This window comes from Limulus polyphemus, unplaced genomic scaffold, assembly GCF_000517525.1.
Source record: "Limulus polyphemus unplaced genomic scaffold, Limulus_polyphemus-2.1.2 Scaffold266, whole genome shotgun sequence".
Taxonomy (NCBI): domain Eukaryota; kingdom Metazoa; phylum Arthropoda; class Merostomata; order Xiphosura; family Limulidae; genus Limulus; species Limulus polyphemus.
This window is the reverse complement of record NW_013665876.1, coordinates 399,901-425,092: the sequence shown is the minus strand read 5'-3', so window position 1 is coordinate 425,092 and position 25,192 is coordinate 399,901. Positions and strand designations below refer to the sequence as shown.

Sequence of the window (25,192 nt, the reverse complement as noted above, 5' to 3'; positions counted from 1 at the left end):
TCAATATTATTAATTTAAAAAATATAAATTTGAAACGAAAATAACTTGTTTGAATTATATTGTGCAAGAATTAATGAAACAGGGTCGTATTTTAAGATGTAACTTTTGAATTATACAAGTTCAACATCATCCACTGAAAATATGATGCAAATAGATTAATCAATTTCCTCATAATTCAAGTATAAAGCGATTACCCTGCATTTTGTAACATACCTTCATTTCCTTGAGTAGATTTCGTTAGAGGAGAGTGATTATCAACATTACAAAGAACATACCTAGCCAAAAATCCTTTGCAATGTTCCCGAATCCCTGCTTATAATTCTGCCAAGGTTTGTAAAAGTAGTCTGTAGGGTTTCCATAATCTCCTCTTCTTTGGATAACCTTTAATTAAATATAGTAATTAATCATGTGTTAACCAAAACAAAATTATGTACTTGACGTACGTTAATAGAGGTGCGAGACATATATAAAATAATTTGGTTTTTACCGTAGCTAAAAACGTTTTTACTGACACATCAGGGAAGTCTACAACACAGAAGATTAAAACAATTTTATTCAAACCAAAGGTTGAAAACTTACTATACATTTCGACACAATCTAGTGTCTCGTATTTGTCTCGTACTTTAAATTTTACTTTAGCTAACTGATATGATTCCTAGACTTATTCTCAACAGCATTTCAATAAATGTCCATTTGTTCAGTATCGTAAACAAATCCTATATCAGCAACTATTGTTAGGTGCTTAATTACTTCGATAATACATTTCTATTTAACTAACTTTAGCTAACTGATATGATTCCTAGACTTATTCTCAACAGCATTTCAATAAATGTCCATTTGTTCAGTATCGTAAACAAATCCTATATCAGCAACTATTGTTAGGTGCTTAATTACTTCGATAATACATTTCTATTTAATTATTTTGCACATTTTAAATGTATTCCTTTTATTTAATGTTTTTAATCACCTAAAAACTGTTTTATTCTCAATATTCCTCTTACAGTAGCTAAACGAAGATATATAATTTGTCTCTTAGTTTATCTGTATTTCTTTCAAGACAATATGGAAGAGAATTGACGCAAGCTAAATGCAATGTCACAATTATCAGTATGGTTCACAGCTTTTTCTATACTGCTACTACTACTCCTCCATTAGTATTCATATCACAATAAACATTTAAACTTCCCACAGTCTCTCATGGTGTGGGCCAAATACGGTTCACTCCATTTGTGCGGTGTCCGTTTAGAAACACTTGAGCACATTCTGTTGGTCCAGGAGATATAGGAAGACAGGACCTTTCCTTCGTGACTGTAGTAAAGTAAAATCATACAATGTAGTTTTATCATATAGTTTTGTTAAAAAGGAAATATCTAATGTATCAATATCTTATTTCTTTTTTTACAAGAAAAAGAATTTCAATGATTTTAGTACGGCAATAACAACATTATTTTAATCACACAATTATAGTAATTAAACATATCTATTTGTCCAGATAAAATTTGACATAATATGAGCACTCTGACAAATTAATAAAAAACACGACATTTCACAGCAATATATTAAGTCATTAACCTAACCTTTGTTTTGTAACTGGTCTTTCACGTTGGAAACCAAATATGTGATCGAATCCAGCATGCCTGTCAACGAGGCTACTTCACACTGTTCCTGGTTCTGACTGCTAGTTATTCCATAATTTTGGCCAATCAGAGCCACCATAAATAGATGTTCCAACGTTTTGAACATTTCCAGCACTTCCTTAGCAGAACATAAACTAAATACATAGAGGAATTTAAATAACTAAACGTTCTTTGATTTTTAAGTATTGTGATGATGATAAGGTTACAATGATTAACAATGTATCCTAATTCTATTAATTCTAGATTTTCATTGAAAACAAGCAAACTGTATCAATTGATCCAAACTTTCCAGCTTACTAAATGTGATTCAGTGCCAAAAAAACTTTCTTACTACTTTTTATATCTCATACGTTTGACCTCTTATAGTGCCATATAAAGGTTACGATACGTGTGGAAAAATTACGACGAAATAATATCGCTGTTTTATTATACAAGTATTTCACTATCTTTAGAACTGAGACTTTATTTTACTGATATTGTTAGTTACAATGTGAATTTACCGTTTTTAACAGGTTTTCAAACATACCCTGTTTATAGAAACTAAATGTAAATGAGAGAGTTATAAAATCTACAGTTTCTAAAGGTTCACTGTGTCTACCTATTGAATTATCTTTAAACTAGCACATTATGTAAAAATGTTCAGACATATTTCAGAGTATTGTCCACTTTGATAAAAATCGTTAGAAATGAATAATTATATAATCAATCATTCATGTATATAGAAACATCTATTCAAACGTTGAGTCTATTACTAACGTTTTCACTAAGTAAGAAATAAAAAAAATTAAGATCAGCCCATTGTAAAATGTATACAAAAATTTTAAAAACATTTATATGCGTTACAAATAACATAAGAAAAATATGTTTGAATTTAAACGTCATTACTTATAAAAACCTTTTCTATAAGTAGATTGCACCGAAACGTTGAATCACTTTGAAGATATTTAATATTCATTTTAATAGTAATGAAAAATAATTCATTATAAGATGTAACCATAGATCTTATCTGAGGGAACTGGATATTCACCTGATACGTAAAAGTCTTCGATTGACTTAAACAACTGAACCCTGATGTACGTTTATATAGTGATATAAAGTTCACGTTTTCTTCCCTTGTATGAACATGTTCACATTATTCGTTGAATGCCTTTAGGCTGAGACTTCCTTAAGGTGAGCGTTCACTTCGATAAGATCAAATCATATCGGGTTTTTAACCTTGATATAGTACACATTATCAAGAGGAGTTCACTTTAATGTTGTGAAACCGATTGAACCACCTTCTATGAAAATATACTTCTTTCTGAGAATATCAGTTCATCAACAAAATATTTTATGATTTTGCGTAAGATCTGATAATTAATCAGATATGACATAATAGACATCGTTAGAAAACAAAGATGATTGTAGATCTTTTGGTAAAACGTGGGAAAGGGGTTTTTTGTATTCTTTTAACCTGATATTCAAGTTACGTCCTGTTTCACCTACGTATAAGACTGGGCAACTGTGACACTTTATTTTGCAAATGTTTCGTAGTTGGGATGGGTTCGATATATAAGTTTCTTAACATGTGTTTAATTTTTATTCCAGGGATGAAAATGAACTAAGCGGTTATGTTAAGGTTATATTTACGTGCTAGTATTTTCCAAATTTCTGATGGAGGTATGCTAATATTTTCTATATATGGAATAGTGCAAGTGACTGGGATTTCTTTGTTATTCGAAGTGTTTGTTAAGTGTCTATTCATAGAGGACCGTGTAAATTAAATTTAGGAAACTTTTTAGAGTGTCTAACTTTTGGTGAACTACATGATTATGAAACCAGTTTATATAATTTCCGCTGCATGTGTTTTTCTATGAATTTTAGTGGTGAGGCCTTGGGAGGTTCGAGTGATGTTAACGTTTAAAGAATTTATCGTGTATTTGTTTTCATTTCCACTGTGAATTGTATGTCTGTATGTTGGTTGTTTATGTGTTGGAAAAAGTTTGTTTATTCATCTTGACAATTAAAGCCACGAAAAAACGTCATCTACATATCTAAGCCAAAATTCAATTAAAGTATTTACCAAGATTGTAGTTTAATGAGTTATAAGAAGAAATAATTGGGCGTAAGATTATTTGGTTTTATGGACTTTTAGTAAACCGTAGGTTTAGCGTTCTAGGTTGGTTTGTGTGCAAAAGATTGTAAAATTTAAGAGTAATAGTTTTATCTCTTAATAATATTTTGAGTAGTTTTCTCAATTTTTTGTTGTATGTTAGATTAAGGTCAGTATTTAACTGAGTAAACTTAGACGTATCAATCAATATATTTACCATTAAGGAATCATACTGTTAATATCACGATCGAGTTTTCTTTATCGGCTCTATAAAATGACAATGTATTCATTGTTCCTAAGAAGTTTTGAGGTTTTTCTTTCTTCTGATGTCAAAGTTTGTTTTATAGGCTATTTCACTACATGTATTTAGGAGGTTTTTTAATGGGCCTGGTTTTGGTTTGGTAGAGAAATTGCTTATAAAGTTGTTTTTGTAATAAAATACATCTAATCAGATAAGTAAATTCAAAACGAAACTATTCTTTGTACTAAAAATATTCTAAACATGTCAATCCACTCGTATGATTCCATTTAGAACATCAACATAACAGCAGAGTCCACGCGAAATGTTAGAAAGTGATTATGAAGTTCAGAAAAATAAATATTTTCATACTTTCTATAGCTATACAATTTATGTTATTTTGATGATCAAGTATATATATATATTTTGTAACTATGTGTGTACATCTCTTATAACACTGTGGTCGTATAAGTTCTGATATACACATAATAGAATCATCACCTAATATCGGGTTGAATAGCCTTTAGGCGCAATGTCCGCTCAAACTTGATGTAGCCTAGACATCACAAGGTCCTAGAAGATGTTTTGCTTGATTGTAGCCCGATCGTCAATGAGTGTTTTGTAACTAGCTTACATACTACAGCTTTCAAGTTTCTCCAAAGAAGCTCAAAACAAAGTGAGGTCTGCTGAATGTGTTGGTCGAGAAATATGATTATATTTTCACGGTTGGACCTTCTGTAGGACAATATGAGCATGGCGAATTATTGCAGTATCGTTTTATAAAGGCCTTTATCTGTCAAGGTTAAATTATGGTTATGATTGGAGGAAATACTCTGGTTCACTAAAAAGTGTTGTAATAGAGCTTAACATGATGTGTCGGGTATCATAATTGTGCATAATGTAAAAAGGTGTGCAGTGTTGTAAGTCTATGTAACTAGTTTTGAGAATTGAATAAAACTGAATAATTAAACATCTTGTCCGAGTCTAAGTATAAGAATTGTTTGTTTGAAGTGAAGCACAAAGCTACTAAGTATAAGAAACGGGAAAGAACACACAGCCAGAGAAGCTAAACACTAAATATACTACTCTATAATGTTAAAGTATGGATAGTATATTTCGAAAATAAACAAAAGCTGCTTCAAGTAGTTGCTGAAGAGGAAAAAACAACAAAATTTGAAATCTAAAATGTATTTTTGAGTAACGTTATTTTTCGTACGATCATACAGTTCCATTTGCTTTCTTCTGTTAAATTATATTAATCACATTGTGCGAAGATTCATGGGGATTTCAGTCAGTATGTGCTTAGGAGGTCTGTTGGAAGCTAACCCCACACAATGATTGCACCATAAGGGTAGTTGTTGTACAGCAAAAGTTCTAGAATTTGCAGCACAAAATCAGCACTACATACATGTGCCAAGTTTCACATGGATCAGAGTCAGTGAGGGGCTGGATTGAAGTTAACTTCCCACAAAAATTATCCAATAACTCTAATTTTAGTAATAGCACAAATTCTGGAACTTTTGGAAATTCTGGAAATCATCACCATATGTGTACCAAGTTTTGTATGAATCAGGATCAGTAGGGGCCTGGAGTGAAGTTAGCTCCCTACAAAGATTGTCCCCTAACTCTAGTTGTAGTGCGTTACAAATTCTGAAATTTGCGGCACAAAATAGTACAAAACAAGCACTAAATACTTGCAAAGTTTCACATAGATTAGAGTCGGTGGGAGAGGGTGGGGCTTGAGTGAAGTTAGCCATCACACAAATTTTTCCCAATAACCATAGTTGTAGTGCAGTACAAAATCACAAATTTGCGGAACAAAATAGCACAACATCGGCATGTGACAAATTTATTTATATTTAGAGGTAGTTGGGGACTAAGATCACAGATCTCGATGAGTTTGGTGGCACTGCAGTACCAACCATTAGGCTACGGCTGATCAACATAGCAAATTAAAGACTGGAAACTGAAATTTTACTGATATATATATGAACGTGTGATAAATTGGTAAGAGAATTAATAACATCATCCAATATGCCAATGAATTTGTTTTCTTAACCAACATAAAAAATTACATCGTGAATGTACTCAAAACCAATACAGTTTGACATTACAACTATATAGTTAAGTAGTGGAAATTTTCTTAATGTGAACTAAATATACTTATAAATATATATAGAATATAAACAGAAACTATTAATGACACTCTTTGGCAACATCACCTTAACATAACCTCTTATAAGAATTTTCTTACACGCCAGGTACTTCAGACTCATTACTTTACTCTTACATACTAGTACAGCTTACGAGAACAGTCCACTAGAAATGGTATCGTGTGCTATACAAAATACACACTATGGGTATGTATCTTGTATATCATTGTTATGAAAAACTCATTATACCCTTATTGTTCCTGATATACAATTAATAACATTTTATTGGAGCTCTCACCTGATATTAATTTGGACTCTTTTTTTTTTCGCCGCTATATTCGGCAGATTATAATTAATGGAGACTTATGTTTTACAGTTGGTTAATATATGTCAGCAGAGGTTTATAGTAGTGAATACCACTTGCAAGCTTATCCAAAGATGTCTTCAATCGGACTGAGACCTAATGTAATATTAGTAAGCATGAAATCAGCAGCCACAAATTTTGCTACTTTGGGTTTTCATTTAGCAGAAAGTTGTATTCCTCCATTTACTATGAGAAAATTCGTATTTAACCATTGAATTCTATTATAAGAGAAGCCGGTGGGACAGCGGTAAGTCTTTGGACTTACAATGCTAAGATCCACGGTTCGATTCCCCATTGTGAAAACAGCATATAGCCAAAAGTGGCTGTGCTCTAAAAACAAACAATTAACTGTTGTAAGAATAAAGAAAGTTATAACGTTTTGAAAGAAGTAACATTTCATTTGCGAGTAAGATTCAGTTTTGTTTTAGAAATATCTAAAGATCTAAATATAAAAAAGAAAATTCAGAGAATTAAGAAGCTGATCATTTTAACCCAAGGAAAAGTTCGCAAATATCCTTTGTGAATATCAATTCTATTTCAGAACTAAATTATTTTTTATTAATTTAATGTATCCTATGTAACACATCTTCATTGAATCTGATCTGCATCCCCACTGTTGTTGTACACATCCAACTGGTATAGATAGTTGTTGTTGTGTACGTAAAAAATATTCTTTTCTATCCTGTAAATCGTACCTGAAAAAAATAGTTTCCTTCGTTCGTAGTGTGAAATATCTAGTTATTGTTTGAATAAAATGTAAAAAGGTTTTGTACAATGTTATCTTCACAGAACGTAAATACACTTTAACACACTGTCATGATATAAAAGATTGTTTAGTGTAGATATTATGAATTTCTTTATTATTAGAGTGAATATTTTATGACAAGAGAGTTAAAAGCAATTATTTTAAAGTAAATGTTATGACAAGTTTAGTTACGTAATTCGGTAAGAGTCGTACGTTGTGTTTCTAACTCATTGATGTCGAGATTATCGAACGTCGCGTGAAATATATTGATGTAAAGCAAACGATTAAATACTACATATAAATAGCGTGAGATGAGTGGGAAAATTAAACAGACAGGCAAAGACAGAGCAGACGAGAAGTAAAGTTAAGAGAAGGAATTCGGCCAAAGAAAAGTTAAATGCAAAGTTAATCGTAGTAGGAATGGAAGACCTAACGGTTGATATAGTAGAGTGAGACTAATGGTGTTCAAAGAGATCGAGCAACTAAAATTCAAAATATTTCTTCTTAATTTCACAAAGAAAACGTTCTTTCCGATTTAATTTGCAATAACATTAGATCTACTTGTTATGATCCTGGCATTTTATAAAAATTACCCAAAAAACAAACAACATACGCTTATTGTCTTATAATTTCTAACTAGATGACAATTAACTACAAACTAAATGCATTTTAAAATAATTCACTTGTCCTAATTAAACTATTAGTAGTAACTTTACATATTTTTAATTGTGAAAGATTTGGATCTTCTTAAATCTATTTTTGATACTCATGCTTGATGTTGAAACTTTATTTACCTGCTTTCTTCCTGCTATCTGAAAATATTGATCTGACTACTATTCTGGTTTGTCAAAAATATCAATTGTCAGAATTGTAGGAAAAAAAACACCATTAAGAAGTCATTAAAAATTGTTACTAATTATTTTATTTTTAACTTTCGTAATGGGATCTATGAACAGATTGATGACGTTCCCCAAGGTTCTATAAGCTAGGCTTTCACCTGGTTGCTTCATCCTTATACTGCAATTAAACAGCAATGGTTGTTTTAAAGATGTTAAACCCAATATGTTTGTGTTGATATTTAAGTGCCATAGAAATATAAGTTAAAAATTACTGTCAAGTCATTTTTCGATAACTGGCCCCCATCAAGCTCCAAAGTTAATGCAACATCCAGCCTTTGGGATCGCTTGATTGAAAAATTGGGTCAGAGGCAAGTGACGTCACTCAAAGTAAACAAGGTCAATTGTGGTCGGCTTCCTCTCTTTGTGCCATTTTGTGCGCGAAAAACTGTTGGCTTGTTTATGTGAAAACAATTCGTTTTTTTTCGATAAATTTCGTTTGACAGATGTAGTGAATACAGTATTTCGTAAGTAAGTTGTTCCAGGACGTAAAAACTATGTTTTTTTTTGCTTTGCTGTTTATTGGTGTGGGAATATTCCCAAAGAAAAGGAGGTATCTCTGCACGAGTTTCCACACAAGTCAGCCAGAAAACGACACATGGTCTGGACAAAGTTTATATCAAGAACTTGTGATAAATGGAGTCCGACTGAAAGCTGCCATATATATATATATATATATATATAGTTAATGCTTTTTGGAATAAGACTTTGAAAATAAACTGCAATTTTATATGGGACTTACAAAAAAAAACTGGCACCAAAGAAAGATGCAGTGCCACCCAGTGTGTATCCGAAGTTCTAGGGAGATCCATCAAGCACGGCGAGTAGCAACCAGGTTCATGCCAGTGGCACATCACGCTCTTGTTCACAGACCGATAACCGCGATGATAGTTGTGTCCAATCAGCTGTTCTAAAACTAGAGTCATACAGGGTAAGCTCAAGTTTGAGCTAATGTTTTAAGCGCAATGTAGAATTATCAGCAGTCATTCAGGCTTTATAAACACAGCGGTAGTTCTGCTAAAACAAAAAATGTTTATGAAATTTCACTTTCAGCTATTATTTACCCAAAAAATGGCATAGACAAACAACTCTCTGTATTATTCATGTTTATAACACTTTTTTATGAAATTTCATTGGAAATATCAATATGCAACATAGAATGTTAGATCTACAATATCGATTATTGAAATATGATCCCAGCTATGTTTGGTTTTCCAGTCCTAATGTATACTTAGTCATATATATACAAATCAGAGCATGTGCAGAATACAGCATCAAGAGTCCATCTAGATATAAAACCATCACTTGAAAAAACAAATATTTACTCAATGAGTTACTATATTAATGCTCATGTGACCATACTGATGTCTGTAAATTTCGTCCCATTTTCATGACATTAGCAGTGTAAACCAGTCTTTTTATGACATTGTAGCATATACCTATTGAAACAATTCCATACAAAGAAAGACCAAACAACTGCCAATCCTCATCCACTTCGGCTGACATTTCAACATTAGACGCATCATTGTCTGCAAGCTCTGGTTCAAACATATATGGTGTGTTTGACACATTATATCCATCTTCCTATTCACCTGCTGTCGTCATTTTTGTTTACCTTGTTTGATGTAGGTTTGTCTGTCCAGTTTGCCATGTGGCACTTTTGCTAGTTTTTCTTAAAGCTAGTCAAAGTGACCAAATATAGCTTGGAGCCACATGAGCTTGATTGTTTCCTGACCTTTTTTAATTGCATTATTTTTAGTGCAATACGATATACACATCAAAGCACGAAAAATGTCGTGTTGTCTGTGGTTTTTAATGCTCATCAGGATTAAATTTTTGCATAATACTAAATATGTTAAAGGAGAACTTGTTATTTTTTAAAAATCAAAATCAAGTTATTGTTTTCTTGAATGTCTGAATGAACTATGAAGCAACATAAAATTTATTTTAGATATTTAGGGTAATTTTAAACTTCCTTAGATACCACTTTGTTATGATCGTGCTATACTCGCATTTCGTTTTCCCTTTTTACTTCCACGAGGTGGATTCATGTACTTCGTGGGAAGACCTCCTGGGGAAGGTTCTGTTTTTTCAGCTTACCTTCTCTGGGATCTGAACATCTATCCATGTGCTTGCTGTGCATGGCGTCCAATGAAGGGGAGGAGAGAATCTCGGTGGTTGAGAGATGTCATTAATGAGTCCTTTTATATTAGCGGAACTTCAACATATCACTTTGACCTTGAATTCCTGTAGACAGGTGGCCTTGGGGTGACTCCTTAGGGTCAATTAGTTATTGCTGTTGAATTAAGTTCAACTAAGTACCAAGTTGGATGTTCTCAGTGGATATTGTCTGAAGCTGGTGCCCATGAAACCCTGGCATAGCTACAGTGTCACTGTTTCGTATTTTAGTGTTTCGCCCTTGTAGGGCTCAACGGTGGGTGGGGTTAGAGGACACTAAATTTTCTCCATTTTTATGGATCTTGCACCAAGCGACCCCCCCCCCAATCTTAAACCTCATTGATAGGAAAGTGACCATGTTTATAAGACTCTGATCAGCACCTATCTGTCTCTGCACATCGATTTTTCATTCTGACTTCTTTGTCTGACATATCTTTAGGGCAAATGTCTCTTTTTCATTCAGAAGGTATTAGAGGGGTTTACTAGCTCTCTGAAGTCAAATAAAAATCTACATTCTGGGGATGTCTTGGTGGAAACATCTAGAACAAAACACAGCAAACTCCTGAAATCAACAGCTATTGGGGATATACCTATTGAGGTTACTCCTTATGCTACTTTGAATTCCTCACGAGGAGTCATCACTGAGTAAGATTTAAGGAACATCCCCGAGTCAAAGATCCTCGCTAGTTTCTGCAGCCAAGAAGTCTCTGCGACATATCTCCACTAGTAAAGATGGAATTATGCTGCCTACCAATGATCTTGTATTAAGGTTTACATCTCCACGTCTGCCTGCCACTGTCAAGACAGGTTATCTGAGCTGTAATGTATGGCCTAATATTCCTAATCCACTGAGATGTTTCCAGTGTCAATATGTCAGACATTCTAAAGCATTTTGTCGTGGTTCTTTGATGTGTGTGCATTGTGGTGTCAAAGACCATGATGCCTATGAGTGTGAAGTGGACCCTCACTGAGTTAGTTGTGGTAGTTCCCATCCTTCTTACTTCCGATCTTGCCCTATGTGGGTGAAGGAAAAAGAGGTACAGCATTTATGTACACTAAATAACATTTCTTACCCTGAGTTTCGGAAGTTGTTGTCCCTTGTTCCATCTCAGACATATGCTTATGCAATCCATTGCAATGCTACAGTGGGAGTGCAAACAAATCTTTCCACGCCTTCATCAGAGTCTTTCTCACCTCATGAGAAGAGTCTTTTGTACCTGTCTCTGCTGTCGCATCCATTAACTTCTTAGGTCCCTCTCCTTTGGCTCCAAGGTGCAGAACTATCATTCAGTCACGCTTTCACTCACTTTTGTCTCATTCTTCTGGCAGAGATCTGCACAATCGTCCTAGAACAGGTTCCATAGAGATTAATCGACCTCTTTCTCCTAAAGAAAAACGTCGTGGTCACAAACTCTACCCAGGTCTCCTTCTTCTAAATAAAAATGACCACTTTGATACAGTTTTCATTCTAATTTCGATTTCATCGAGGCTTTGATCAATATAAATCATCCCATGTGTCTCTCCTTGCAAGAAACATTCCTTCAGCCTACTGATACTGTCACCTTTCAGCAGTTTTCTTTGTATAGGAATGACAGGATGTGTGATGGTCGAGTTCATGGTGGCGTGACACGCTGGTTTACCAGCATGTACCCATTTTGTCTGTGTCACTCGATATGTCCCTGGAAGCTGCAACCATCTATATTTCCGTGGGGTCACAACATCACAGTATGTTCTGTGTACTTGTCTCCACGTAAGACTTATGATCAATCTAGCCTTGATGCTCTTATAGAACAGTTGCCATCTCCAAACAAGACACAGTTCCCTCTGAATTGATGCTGATATTGATGGGAAGAGTCGTTCTGTGGATCATATGCTCTCAGATCACAACCTTTCTCTCTTCAATACTGGTTCTTTTACCTATTTTCATGCACCTAGTCAGTCTTTTACTGCTAATTTTCTATCTATATCTTCACCTTTACTTTCTTCACATTTTTCTTGGAAGGTTGACAGTGACTCGTGGGTCAGTAATAGTTTTCCTATCATTTTGAGAGAAAATGGCCATAGTTGATGTTAACCAACCCGTGTGCCTCGGTGGAAGTTGGAGCGTGCTGATTGGCTATCCTTCACCACTTTCTCAGAATTTGATCTTGCTATTGTTAGTCTTCCATCTATTGACAACTGTGTGGAGGCAATAACTGTTTGTATGATTAAATAAGCTATTTGTTCTATCCCCAGTACTTCGACACGTTTCCCACGGTATACTCGCCCATGGTAGTCGATCTTCTGTTGGCAGGCTTGGAAACAGGCCTGGGGTATCTTTCACAGGTATCCCACTTTTCCGACCACATTACCTTCCATCAGGCTCGTGCACATGCCCATGGTCAGATATCAAAGCCAGTAGGAATCTTAGATCAAGTTCACTACCATCATCTTTTCTACTGCCAGTTCCAAAGTCGCCTGGGACAAGATTCGGAATGTCAGTGGAAAGTATGTTTACAATCCCCTTTCCATCTTACTCTCCAATGGCCAAGAGGTGGATGATTTGCAAGAGCATCACCAATACTCTCGTGGAGTGCTTTTTCCACCTTTTAAACTTACTTTTCGTTGGTCTGGCAGTACATCAGTGAGTTCTGATGATGTTCTGTATGAGATGCTGTACTATCTCTCTCCTGCCTCTCTTTCTCTTCTTCTGCTTTTTTAAAACTGGATTTGACTGAAGGATATTTTTTCTGATGCTTCACATAAGGTTATTGTTCTCCGTTTTTCAAATCCTGGGAAGGTCCCAAGATTCCTTCTAATTACATCCAAGTGCTCTGACAAGCTGTCTCTCTGCAAGGTTTTGGAGAAGAATGGTTAATGCCCATCTTGTTTGGTTTCTTGGATCAAACAACCTCCTCTCGTCCACCCAATGTGGTTTTTGTCGACGGTGCTTTACCATGGACCACTTGATTCCTCTAGAAACTTTGATCAGGGAAACCTTCCTCACGAAGGAGCATCTTGTTTCTCTCTTTTTTGGTCTTGAGTGGGCTTATGACACTACATAGAGGTTTGGTATTTTGCATGACCTCCATTTCAATGGGTTACATGACCATTTGCCAATTTGTTATAACTTTTACTCAACTAATTCCCAACTCCTTGTGGGTTAAACCCAGTCTCAACCTTTCTCACTTGGAGTCCCTCAGAGTTGTGTCTTGAGTGTCACACTGTTCGATATTAAGTTCGATACTATCACTAAACAACTTCCTCCTACTGGCCACTATGTCGATTGTTGAACATGAGGTTTATTAAATGGCAGCAGCTTCAGACTGCTCTCAATCACTAGTTTGGGTGGACCAGGGCAAACAGCTTCATCTTCTCTTCATTTACGACCATTTCTGTCCATTTCTGCTGCCAGCAGTGTCTGCATCCTGATCTGGAGCTCCATCGTGGTGGTGATGTTCTTCCCATGGTGGTAGAGACAAAGTTATCTATGACTATAAGCTTACTTTCATTTATCACATTAAGCAGCTTCGTGTCAAGTGTACAAGGGTATTGAAAATCCTCTGCCTCCTCTCTTCCACCTCTTGGACTGTTGATAGATATTCCAAGCTCTAGATCTATTGTTCCTTCATATTATCCAAGCTGAGCTATGGGTCTCTGGTCTATGGTTCTGCCAGGGTCTCTGCCTTAAAGATGTTGGACCCTGTGCACCATTTGGAGCTTCTGCTGTACATGGGAACATTCCAGACTTTACCAGTGCAAAGTTTATACACCGAGTCCCATGAACCTCCTCTTCACCTCCAAGGTTTGCAACTTTCTTTGCAATATGCAATAAAGCTTGGATCCTTACCATGGCACGCCACTTGGAGTTGTGTCTTCCTTCCTCAGCGAACTGTACTCTTTATGAATAGATGGTCAGTCATTCCTCCATTTGGCCTCTGTATTCAGGCAAAGCTGGCTGAATTGGGTCTGTCATTGGATGATGTTGCTGGATCTGATGACCATCCCATTCCACCATGGCTTGTTACCACCCCACCTGTGACCTTTCTTTGAGTCATCTGAAGAAGGCAGATACTCCCGATTGGAAATACTATCTTCTCTTTGCCGAACATCTTTTGAACCATTATTCAGTGTCCGGTTTTTATGGATGGTTTGAAAACAGGTAACTCTATGAGCTCTGCCATGGTTTGTTGTGGCTAAGTGGTTGCTCACAGGATCCCCTCTACAGTTTCTGTGTCCACTGCAGAGTTGTATGCCATTTTGCTTGCCTTGGACCACATAGAAGCTAAGCAGTACACTGATTATACTATTTACACTGACTTACTTAGCTCTTTACTGGCCATGGAATCACTTAATGCAAGTTCTCACCCAGTTTTCTTCAACATTCAGAAATGACTGAGTCAGTTTTCTCTGTCATCCGTTTCTATCTAGTTTTTCTGGATACATGGCCATTTATGTATTCTATGGAATGAGCATGCTGACCCTGCAGGTAAGTCTCTATCCTCTGGGGTTGTCACAGCTGTGCCTGTCCCATATATGGACTATGGTCAAGGCCTGGCTTCGCGCCAGTTGGCAGTCGATTTGGTGTGAGCAACTTCGTAACAAGTGTTTTTTTTTTTAATCAAACCTACAGTTGTTGTTTCACGATTTAGTTTCTGTAAGGATTAAAGAGAAAGCTGTGCTCTCTAGGCTATACATTGGTCAAAGTTTTTAATTCATCATTTTCTTTAATGTGGGACTGATCCGCCAATGTGTGGCCTTTGTGACAATCAAGTCACAATTGTATATATCTTACTTTCATGCTGTCGTTACAACTGCGAATGGCAGCACCCTTTTATACATGTTTTTCCTCAGGATTTATCCTTTACGTTGAACAGTATCATTGACGATAATGACACTGACTAGCTTGACTGTGTTTTTAAATTTTCGAGAGCCATTTAGCTGTACACCTCATTTTGGAGTATTTTTTAGCTTTTAACTTGTTTTGTTTTTCATTTTATAGTATTTTCCTTCTGGCATTTTTACTTGTTTGGCGCTGTTTTGCACCATTAAGCACCAAACAACCAAATCAAACCCTTCTTACGTCATTAACTTTATTTATGTTGTACTTATTCGAATCAACAACTGCTTCATACCAAATTATACATAACATAGAATTAGAAACAGCTCTTGCTCTTCACTCTTCTTTGTTAAACACCTGTCTTTTATATTCTTTCCTCAAAACCATGCTGAACGAGTAACTTTATTTTGACCTTTCACATCTGTTTTCTGTAGATCGAATTATAATGTTTCATTAGACTTATTGGTATTGTAATCTCCATATCAGCTGAACAAGAAAGGTGGTCGCTCATTCTGATAAACTTCTAACGATTTAGAGCTCTATAATTTCATAATTCTGAGAGACAGAGCCAAAGCTGGCCGCTTTCTCACCTCTCTCAACTTCAATTGACAATCCTTACACCATACTTCAAAAACTTTGTTTCTGTCTAATCTCAATGTTATTCCAAACTCCAAAATTCCGGTGTATAATCAAACTATTTAAATAACTCATTTACTGCCTTTTTTCTAACTATTTGTACTTCCTGTGATGCGTCTCCACACTTAACTCATACCTCTCTAAAATAGCTGATTTACCTACATCATACTTTAGTTCTTCTGTTTCCCAGTCTTAGTGTCTGCTGCTAACACCATACACTCACTATATCTAATGCCTACTATTCTTCTGCTCTAGCAATTTTTTTCTAAAAACAGAGAAATACACACACACACACACATATATATATGACTTTCAAAATATAAGCAACTGCACATGGGTACTTCTTTCATGCATGACAACCATATCACCAGACTTACCATGCCTTCCACTCATCTTCAACACGTATTATCTCTGCTTATACATATCTAGCTCTAAATGTTTATTCTCAACTTTTATTTCAAAGCTCTTTTTCTCAGCTTTTACTTCCAAGTGTTAATTCTCAGCTTCTAAGCATTATACTTTTGACTGTATCTTAGCAAGTTCTAAATCGTTACTAAGATAACTTTCTCGTATTTTCACTAGACTCATTATTGAAAAAAAATAACTATTTTCACTTCCATATCAATTCAAACTTCACGTATCTCATATTTTACCAATTGCTAATACATGTTATACCCAATTCTCTATATCGATTTACCAACTAAATTTTTCTTAGTGATTTCAAATTCTCATCCACTCATTAATTCTCTCTTCTTAACCAATAAGAATTAATTGAGCCAACTTCAGATCCAAATCAGGCAAGATAAAAACCAGTAGGAAACCTAATCTCTTTCCTCGGCTTTTGTTGATGTGGTTCCAGCTACAAAGTTTTCTTTCATTGTTGGGTTTCGATTCCTAAGTCCCACTTCTGATATCACAGTGTTACGATCATGTTATACTCGAACTTCATTTGCATCCATGTACTTTATTTACGATTTGACTCATACCAACGTAAAAAAAATAAATTGCTGTAAATTAGTATAATCAATAACACATAGTATTAGGAATAGTTTTTGTTTCTTACTGCTAACCTATGACTTTCTTCCTTTGCCTTTCTCAATTTATTCGTTCTTTCTCACATCTCCTGGTCTTCCCTGTTTTTGTTAAATTAAGATTTATATTCCTTTCTCATACCTACGCTGAACAGTTCGCTTCGGGGGGTGGAGGCTTTTAATCTCCACACTGGATAAGCAAGAAGGGTGTCTGCTCACTCCAATAATTTTTTTAATGACTCAAAGTGCTATAATCCCTTAAATACTAACCAAATTCGGCCACTTTCTCGCTTCTTACAACTCCAACCAGTGTTATTTACACCTCACTTCATAACACTATATAATAGTATTTTAATAGGAACTTTCCAACGTGCTCCCTAAGTATTCTATTGATATTCAAAACCTTCTTGACTATCTTTAGATCAAAGGATATCCTATTACTGTTTCAACAGTTGAAAAACACGTGATGACAAAACCTTGTCTAAACGTTGTACATTTGCTGTTATGTTAAACTTATATTAAAGTTTTTCTTCATTACCCATTCAAGCCGTCTCCAGCCATTATTAGTCTCAACGTGGGTTCCCCGTCATCGAATTCTCTTTTAGCTTTCAATTTCAATGCCTAAGTATTAAGAAGTTCCCTGCAATCATCACGCTATGCTCAGCTAGTAACGTGTCTATCAGTTATCGTGCTCATAAATAACTGAAGACAGTGATATCCGTCGGTATACCTAGAAATTGACTATCCTGCTGGTGCATAAAAAAGAAAAGGATAATATCTTTCAAGATACTTATCACCTATCCTGCTAATATATAACTGACGAAAGAGTGATATCGGTATACTATCAACTATCCCGATAATAAATAAATAAGGTGTCAATATACCTATGATTTACCATGCTTATGAATAGATTAGAAAAGAGTGATATCTGCTGGTATAATATCAACTATTCTACTGACATAGGGAAGGTTGTAGTATACGCGATATTATGAAAAGGTCGAATGGAAAGCCATAATGATTACTACATATTCAGTTGATGCGGTGAAAATCTATTCAATCATGACAGTTAGAATATATTTAATCTACTTCTTACATCCCTTATTCTCCAAAGTGAGTATGCGTAAAACATGATAAAATATCCTATAGTGTATATGTATGTCAAACTGTAGTATGATATGCACAAGTTATAAAGTGCACTGACTGAGAAGAGAAAAATAAGGCAGCCTATTTTGTAAGTGATGTGGTGAAATTAGAGAGAAACTAATTCAGAAAGTGTTTGAATTTTGTAATTTGTTTCTGAACTTATAATATTTCCCTGCAGTAAACCAGGGAAATTTCGAAGCAGAACTTCTGCAGTTAACCATCTTGTTTGTCTTAAGCATTTTCCTTTGCGTTTTCGCATTTTTTATCATCTATATGAGAACAAAAGGGAGAAATAACTTAAAAGTATCTAATTCAAAAAACAGATTAAATATGATTATTAATTTAAAAGTTCTAACATGACACAAAAGAAAAAAAAGAGAATGAACAAATGCAGCATTTATGTTCAAGTAAAGCGCTTTGAAGCGAGTTTCTAGCAGGCACGTCAACTATGAAGAAATAACAATGATTTAAAATAACATTCCTTCTACCAGGCTAAATGATATACGTTAAAAGAAGCCAGCAGAAAGTTAGAGAAAACTTACGTTGTATGAAAAGTTTAGATACTTGCTATTTTCACTCTAAAAAGTACCTTATCCGACAGGATAAACAAATCGATCAAATCAGAGATTCAAACTCGGGTTTAGCCGTTCTTATCTTAGTGATACTTTCCACCTCCATCGGTAATGACTGCCACTTTTAAAATGTACCCACATATAAAAGTTAGAAGCGTGTTTACCAACATATCGCGACCTCGAACTTCTATTGTTCCATTCCGCAGCTCAACACGTTAACCCTTAAACTACATCTGATTGTATTAATACGCAGGAGATACTCCAGAAAAATATAATTAAAGCAGCCTTACAACTAAACGTTTCTTCCGAATTTTTTTTTATCTTGTACACGTAGGTCTTGAGTTTTTATAATTTCTGAATAACAGTGCTTATTCGTAATATAACTTCAAGTTCTTTAGGATATAGTAAATATGTGGCAACAATAATAGTATAATGTTCCATAATATCATATAGAGAAAAAAATATGTTGTAAGAAATATCCGTGCGAAACTTTTATTAACTGGCTTTTAACTATTTTTGTATCTAATTTCGAAGTATGGCTCTTTAGAAATGATTTTAGAAAATAGTATATGTTAGATGAACAACAGAGCAAATAATGACTGATTAACGAGATTTTGTTATTTCACATTATACACTTTAAACGGTTTCCCTTTCGAAGGGGTCAAAGTTGAGAGGTCGTATCTTCATTTCCACTTCTGTAAGAGAGTAATGATAACCTTTCCATTCTTTCCAGTTTATTCCATCAGCATAGCTTTCATGCTCACCATTGAGGTAGAGTCCGTTTAAGTTTGACCCATGACAATTAAGGTACCACCAACCTCCTTTGAACTTTTGTGCACAGCTGGTGTCATAAGTATCGTGATCCCTGTCTTTGGTAGAGAAGTTATAACCGCTGTGATGCCCAAAACTGTCACCTGTAAAATAATGACAACATCTTAGGTCCACAAAAAACAAGTGTTTTGTCCTAATTTTTGCAAGTGTAATTAATAGATTATGGTGTCATAATTCAATATCCTGTTAACATGTTATTCTTTTTAACTTTACATTGTAGGGTAGTTTAAACAGTGTTCAATCATAATATTTAGATTATATAAATTGTTTTACGACTATTTTTTTCATAATGACTATTAAAGAGAACAAATTTTCAAAATATGGTCCTACAAGTAATATGTAACAACGTTAGTAAATTATAAATGTTGACATTGCAACACTTGAAATATTAGTATCAACGCAACTGTAACATAGTTCAACTAATGGAAAGTTATTACTAAGTAAACAACGATTTTGTCTAGTAACATAATAAAATTGTGCTATTGGTTTTACCAGGTTATGGTATCAAGATTAAAACGTCTATAATGTGGTATAAAATTAAGGTTGAGATTATAATATAAATAATACAGTTCATAAAAGCAAAGAAAGAGTTGTCAGTGATTTTTTTTTTCCTTGGAGTAAACTGTTGGTTCGGCTTGATGTACAAATTCTGATTTGTGTGCGAGTCTCTCTCTCTCTCTCATTCTCTTTCTTTACATCTAACGGCGGATATGAAAAGTTTTGCTTCTTCAATTCTTATTAAAGCGTTATAAGCATATTGAGACAGCCCCCAAGTGGCTTAGTTTTAAGTCTGAAGGCTTATAGTACTTAAAACCGGGTTTCGATATTCGTGGTGGGCACAGCACAGGTAGTCCATTATATAGCTTTGTGCTAAACGACAAACAAACAGTATTATGGGAAGTAAAGAATCAAATAAGTAGCTATCAAATATATGGCTTAGTTTTATATTGAAAAATATATATCTCAAAGTTGGAACTTAACGAAGTTTTGAGAGCATCCCAAAAATTAGTCCACTGGACTCAAGAGAAAATTCACAAATAGTGTTTACGAATAACAGATTCACTTCAGAAATAAATGAAAATTTTCACACCTGTCAGTGAATCTACTGTAAAATGTAAACAAACAAGCTCACATATCGATTGAATCTTACCAGCATCCCCGCTGTAGCTATTTACATGCAAGCGATATAGATGACTCTCGTTGTCGATCCAAAAATTTTGGTAAATGGCGTAGCGCGTGTTATTTTCTTTGTCCTTTAAGTCAAACCGGATAGAATAGTTTCCTTGGTTCGTTATGGCAAATATCCAGTCATTTCCTTGATAAAATAAAAATAGAGATTTGAATAAAGTTAAAAGTAAATTATTTCTTTTCAACATTTATGTAAACTTTCGCCATTGTAGGATTAGGTAGATAAAACTGTAAAACATCTAAAACAAAGTCAAAAAACTAACTTTATAGTATATTTAAATATAAAATATATTTATATTTTATAATATCGATATCCTCTAAAAATAAAAGAACATGTAAATTGCTTGAAATGAGGATACTGCCATGGATAAGAAAGCTTATGCAATACATTTTTTTCATTTATACAGAAATCTTGTTTTTTCGTAAAGCATACGAAATAAAATCAACTTTTATGTATATAAATAATTTGCATTTTTTAAACTTACTGTTCATTAGCGTTCTAAAGATAAAACATCAAAAACAGGCATTGTTATGATTGAGAAAATATTATATATTAGATAATTGTACACAGTTTTTACGATTACAGTAAAAAAACATAAATAATATGTAAAAATTCTTTAAAGATCCTGTTCATTAGTGTTCTAAAGATAAAACATGAAATACAGTTAGTTGTCAATGATAAAACTGAGAGAAAATTATGCATTAGATTTTATATAATTATACACTACAGTTTCTACGATTACAGTAAAAACAAATTCATAATCTGACACCAACTCGTTGAAAACGACAAAACAGTTTCCCTTCCGATGACTCGATGACATTACAGTTTATCGGAGTGAAGATTAATGTATAAACTAAAATGTACAGATTAAATCCAGTAGAATTATCTTCACTTTATCAATTTACGACATAAAAATAGTAAAGCTAAAATGGCCTCAAACTATATATCGATTAACCTGAATAATGATTTATATTTCAATCACATATCATGATACTTTTCCTTCTGTGCGTATAATCCATTCCATTATTACACGAAAAGTGCATGAAATTCTGGTTTATTTTTTCTAAAATATTTTAAGCAATTCTGAATGTTAATAAAAGAGTGTTAACTAAAAAATCAAATCAATTTTATTAATTTAAAAAATATAAATTTGAAACGAAAATAACTTGTTTGAATTATATTGTGCAAGAATTAATGAAACAAAGTCGTATCTTAAGATGTAATTTTGGAATTATACAAGTTCAATATCATCCACTGAAAATATGATGCAAATAGATTAATCAGTTTCCTCATAATTCAAGTATAAAGCGATTACCCTGCCTTTTGTAACATACCTTCATTTCCTTGAGTAGATTTCGTTAGAGGAGAGTGATTATCAACATTACAAGGAACATACCTAGCCAAAAATCCTTTGCAATGTTCCCGAATCCCTGCTTATAATTCTGCCAAGGTTTGTAAAAGTAGTCTGTGGGGTTTCCATAATCTCCTCTTCTTTGGATAACCTTTAATTAAATATAGTAATTAATCATGTGTTAACCAAAACAAAATTATGTACTTGACGTACGATAATAGAGGTGCGAGACATATTTAAAAAAAATTTGGTTTTTATCGCGGCTAAGAACGTTTTTACTGATACATCAGGAAGTCTACAACACAGAAGATTAAAACAATTTTATTCAAACCAAAGGTTGAAAATTTACTATACGCTTCGACACAGTCCAATGGCTTCCTCAGTCGCTACTGTGAATCATTGTAAGTGACTGTCTAAATGTATTGTAGGTTTAAACATTGGGTTTAATGAAATTGCTTTAACATTTTGTGTTTCAAACTTTATTTTGTCTGTAAAAAGTTTATTAATGTCATTTACCCAATTTTTTTTCTCGTACTTTAAATTTTACTTTAGCTAACTGATATGATTCCTAGACTTATTCTCAACAGCATTTCAATAAATGTCCATTTGTTCAGTATCGTAAACAAATCCTATATCAGCAACTATTGTTAGGTGCTTAATTACTTCGATGATACATTTCTATTTAATTATTTTGCACATTTTAAATGTATTCCTTTTATTTAATGTTTCTAAGCGCCTAAAAACTGTTTTATTCTCAATATTCCTCGTACAGTAGCTAAACGAAGATATATAATTTGTCTCTTAGTTTAACTGTATATGGAAGAGAATTGACGCAAGCTAAATGCAATGTCACAATTATCAGTATGGTTCACAGCTTTTTCTATACTGCTGGGAAAGTCCAAATTACATTAGGACTATTTATACTTTCTCATTATACATTTCCATCACTCAAGACTGTTATAATCTCCGACTTATAATTATATTTAAAATTAAAGAATGAAAAATTAAGATACGTGTATGTAATGTTATTAAATGATAGTCTTTCATGTTTGAAGAAGGTTAAAACATGTTTACATCAGTAAAAATATTAAAGAAAGCCTCAATCTACCGTTCATCAGTAAAGTCCAACTACTTACAGTCCAACCTCCTCCATCAGTATTCATATCACAATAAACATTTAAACTTCCCACAGTCTCCCATGGTGTGGGCCAAATACGGTACACTCCACTTGTACGGTGTCCATTTAGAAACACTTGAGCACAGTCTGTTGGTCCAGGAGATATAGGAAGACAGGACCTTTCCTTCGTGACTGTAGTAAAGTAAATTTATACAATCTAGTTTTATTCTATAGTTATGTAAAATAAGAAATATTTAATGTATCAATATCTTATTCTTTTTTCTTCTTTTTTTTTTTTGTACTAGAAAAAAAGACATTCAATAATTCGTACGGCAATAGTAAAATTATGTTAATTACTAAATTGTAGTCATTAAATATATCTACTTGTCCAGATAAAATTTTACCTGATGTGAGCACTCTTACAGATTATACAAGATCACGACATTTCACAGCAATATATCAGGTCGCAATATATTAAGAAAACCCGAACAACTTATATATCAAAATAAAACATTTATTAAAAGAAAGATTCTCCATTCTTATCGATGATACTTTTCCATCTAACAATCAGGTTGTTAATGCCCTGATTAAATAGATCACTTGGCTTTCAAGCAAAAAAACGTGTAGATGTTCTCTTTAACACCTTCCACATTTGCATATGTTTTCCCGTTAAGATGGCGCTGCAGTGAACGAAAAAGATAGTAATCTGATGGTGCCTTATCTGGAGAATATGGTGGTTGGGAAAGAACTTTCCAACCCAACTCCATAATCTTGTGTTGTGTCAAACGTTCCACATGTGGACGTGCATTGTCGTGGAGAAGAAGAACACCTTTCAGATTGACGAGTGAAGGGCGTTCCTGACTTGATTTAAACGTTCCAGTTGCTAACTATAGATCTCTGCATTGACAGTTCGCTGTGGATTGAAGAGTTCGAAATGAATTACTCCTTTGATTTCTCACCAAGTATAAAGCATCACTTTCTGCGAATAAAGTCGAGGTTTTGGGGTCGGAACTGTTTGTTTTTTAATCTAGGACTGGTCCATTAGTTTGGCGTTTAATATTTCCATAGAGAATCCATTTTTCATCACCGGTGACAATTCTGTCCAAAAATGGTTCACCCGCCAGAAGAGACGAAGCAACGTTCATACGTTGAAAACGACGATCATCGGAGAGTTCTTGAGGCACCCAAACACCTTCTTTATGGAGTTTTCCCATATTCCTTAGATGTTTACGTATTGTTTCATGACAGACACGCAATTTCAGGGCCATTTGACAAGTGTGTTGTCTTGGGTTAGATTCAAAAAAGTCTTCAAGGCATCAATATCAATTCCAACATATCGGCCCCTGCCATCACAGTTTAAAGCTAAAATCAACTGAACGAAATTTCCTGAACCATCGTTGACACCTACGAACGTTCAAAACATTTCCATAATCTTCTTTGATATTCTTTGTGGATAAGGCGTTGTTTCCCTTCTTGTATTCAAACAGCATTACATGCCGAATGTGCGTCTCGTCGTGTGCCATCACTATAAGGGAATAGAATTTTTATTTTATTTTTATTATTTGCGAGTTATGGGGGCGCTATCAGCAGATGATATGCCCCCAAATTCCCTGATCTGATTTAGTTGAACTAGATACCTTCATCACTGCCATTTAGCATGAAGGAGAAGTTAGTAGTTACATATTCACAATTTTTTTTTTTAATATACTTTTTTTTTGTTTTTTTGTTGTAGTTAATTGTGTTACACTAAAAATCCTACAATGTCATGTTACTGGAAGAATGCATATGGAAAACGTTTACATAGTTAGTACTTCTCGACTGGGGGCGACTCCAGCCGTTGGAGACAAGGATAAAAGAAGTAGCCCTATTAATAAAAAGAAAAGGACATTAAATTTTTTTTATGTTATTTGTTATAACGAAGTTATTTATTTCGGGATAGAGACAATTCGTAGTTAATAGAGAGAGGTAGGTAAAAGGAACTTTTATGTTACCCATCTGTTGTTTTATGGCTGCTTGATCTCTTTGGTAATATGTACATTCCATGAAAGCGTGTTCTGGGTCTTCAAAAATTTGAACAATGGCTGCATTCACCATTTGGGTGTACTTTTATTTGGTACAGATGTCCATTTAGACCTGTGCAATTAAACCGGAGGCGTGTAATAATAACTTCTTGATGTCTGTTCGTGCATTCATACTTGAT

The 25,192-nt window shown here is 34.2% G+C and overlaps 1 protein-coding gene and 1 pseudogene across 7 annotated transcripts in view; both read right to left on the bottom strand.

The window, feature by feature from the left end:
• The window catches only part of LOC106456857, a 16,209-nt pseudogene extending 2,482 nt beyond the window's left edge, over positions 1-13,727 (bottom strand).
• A 5,373-nt stretch (positions 13,728-19,100) lies between these two features.
• Positions 19,101-25,192, bottom strand: part of LOC106456865 (techylectin-5A-like) — a 70,554-nt gene continuing 64,462 nt past the window's right edge. For all 7 annotated transcript variants that reach the window (XM_022382650.1, XM_022382648.1, XM_022382651.1 and 4 more), the window contains 4 exons: positions 23,012-23,184; positions 21,921-22,026; positions 20,486-20,650; positions 19,101-19,418 (listed from right to left, as the gene is read on the bottom strand). In XM_022382650.1, the coding sequence (XP_022238358.1) occupies positions 19,141-19,418; positions 20,486-20,650; positions 21,921-22,026; positions 23,012-23,184 (722 nt within the window). In that variant the 3' untranslated portion in view covers positions 19,101-19,140. The remainder of the gene's footprint in view (positions 19,419-20,485; positions 20,651-21,920; positions 22,027-23,011; positions 23,185-25,192) is intronic.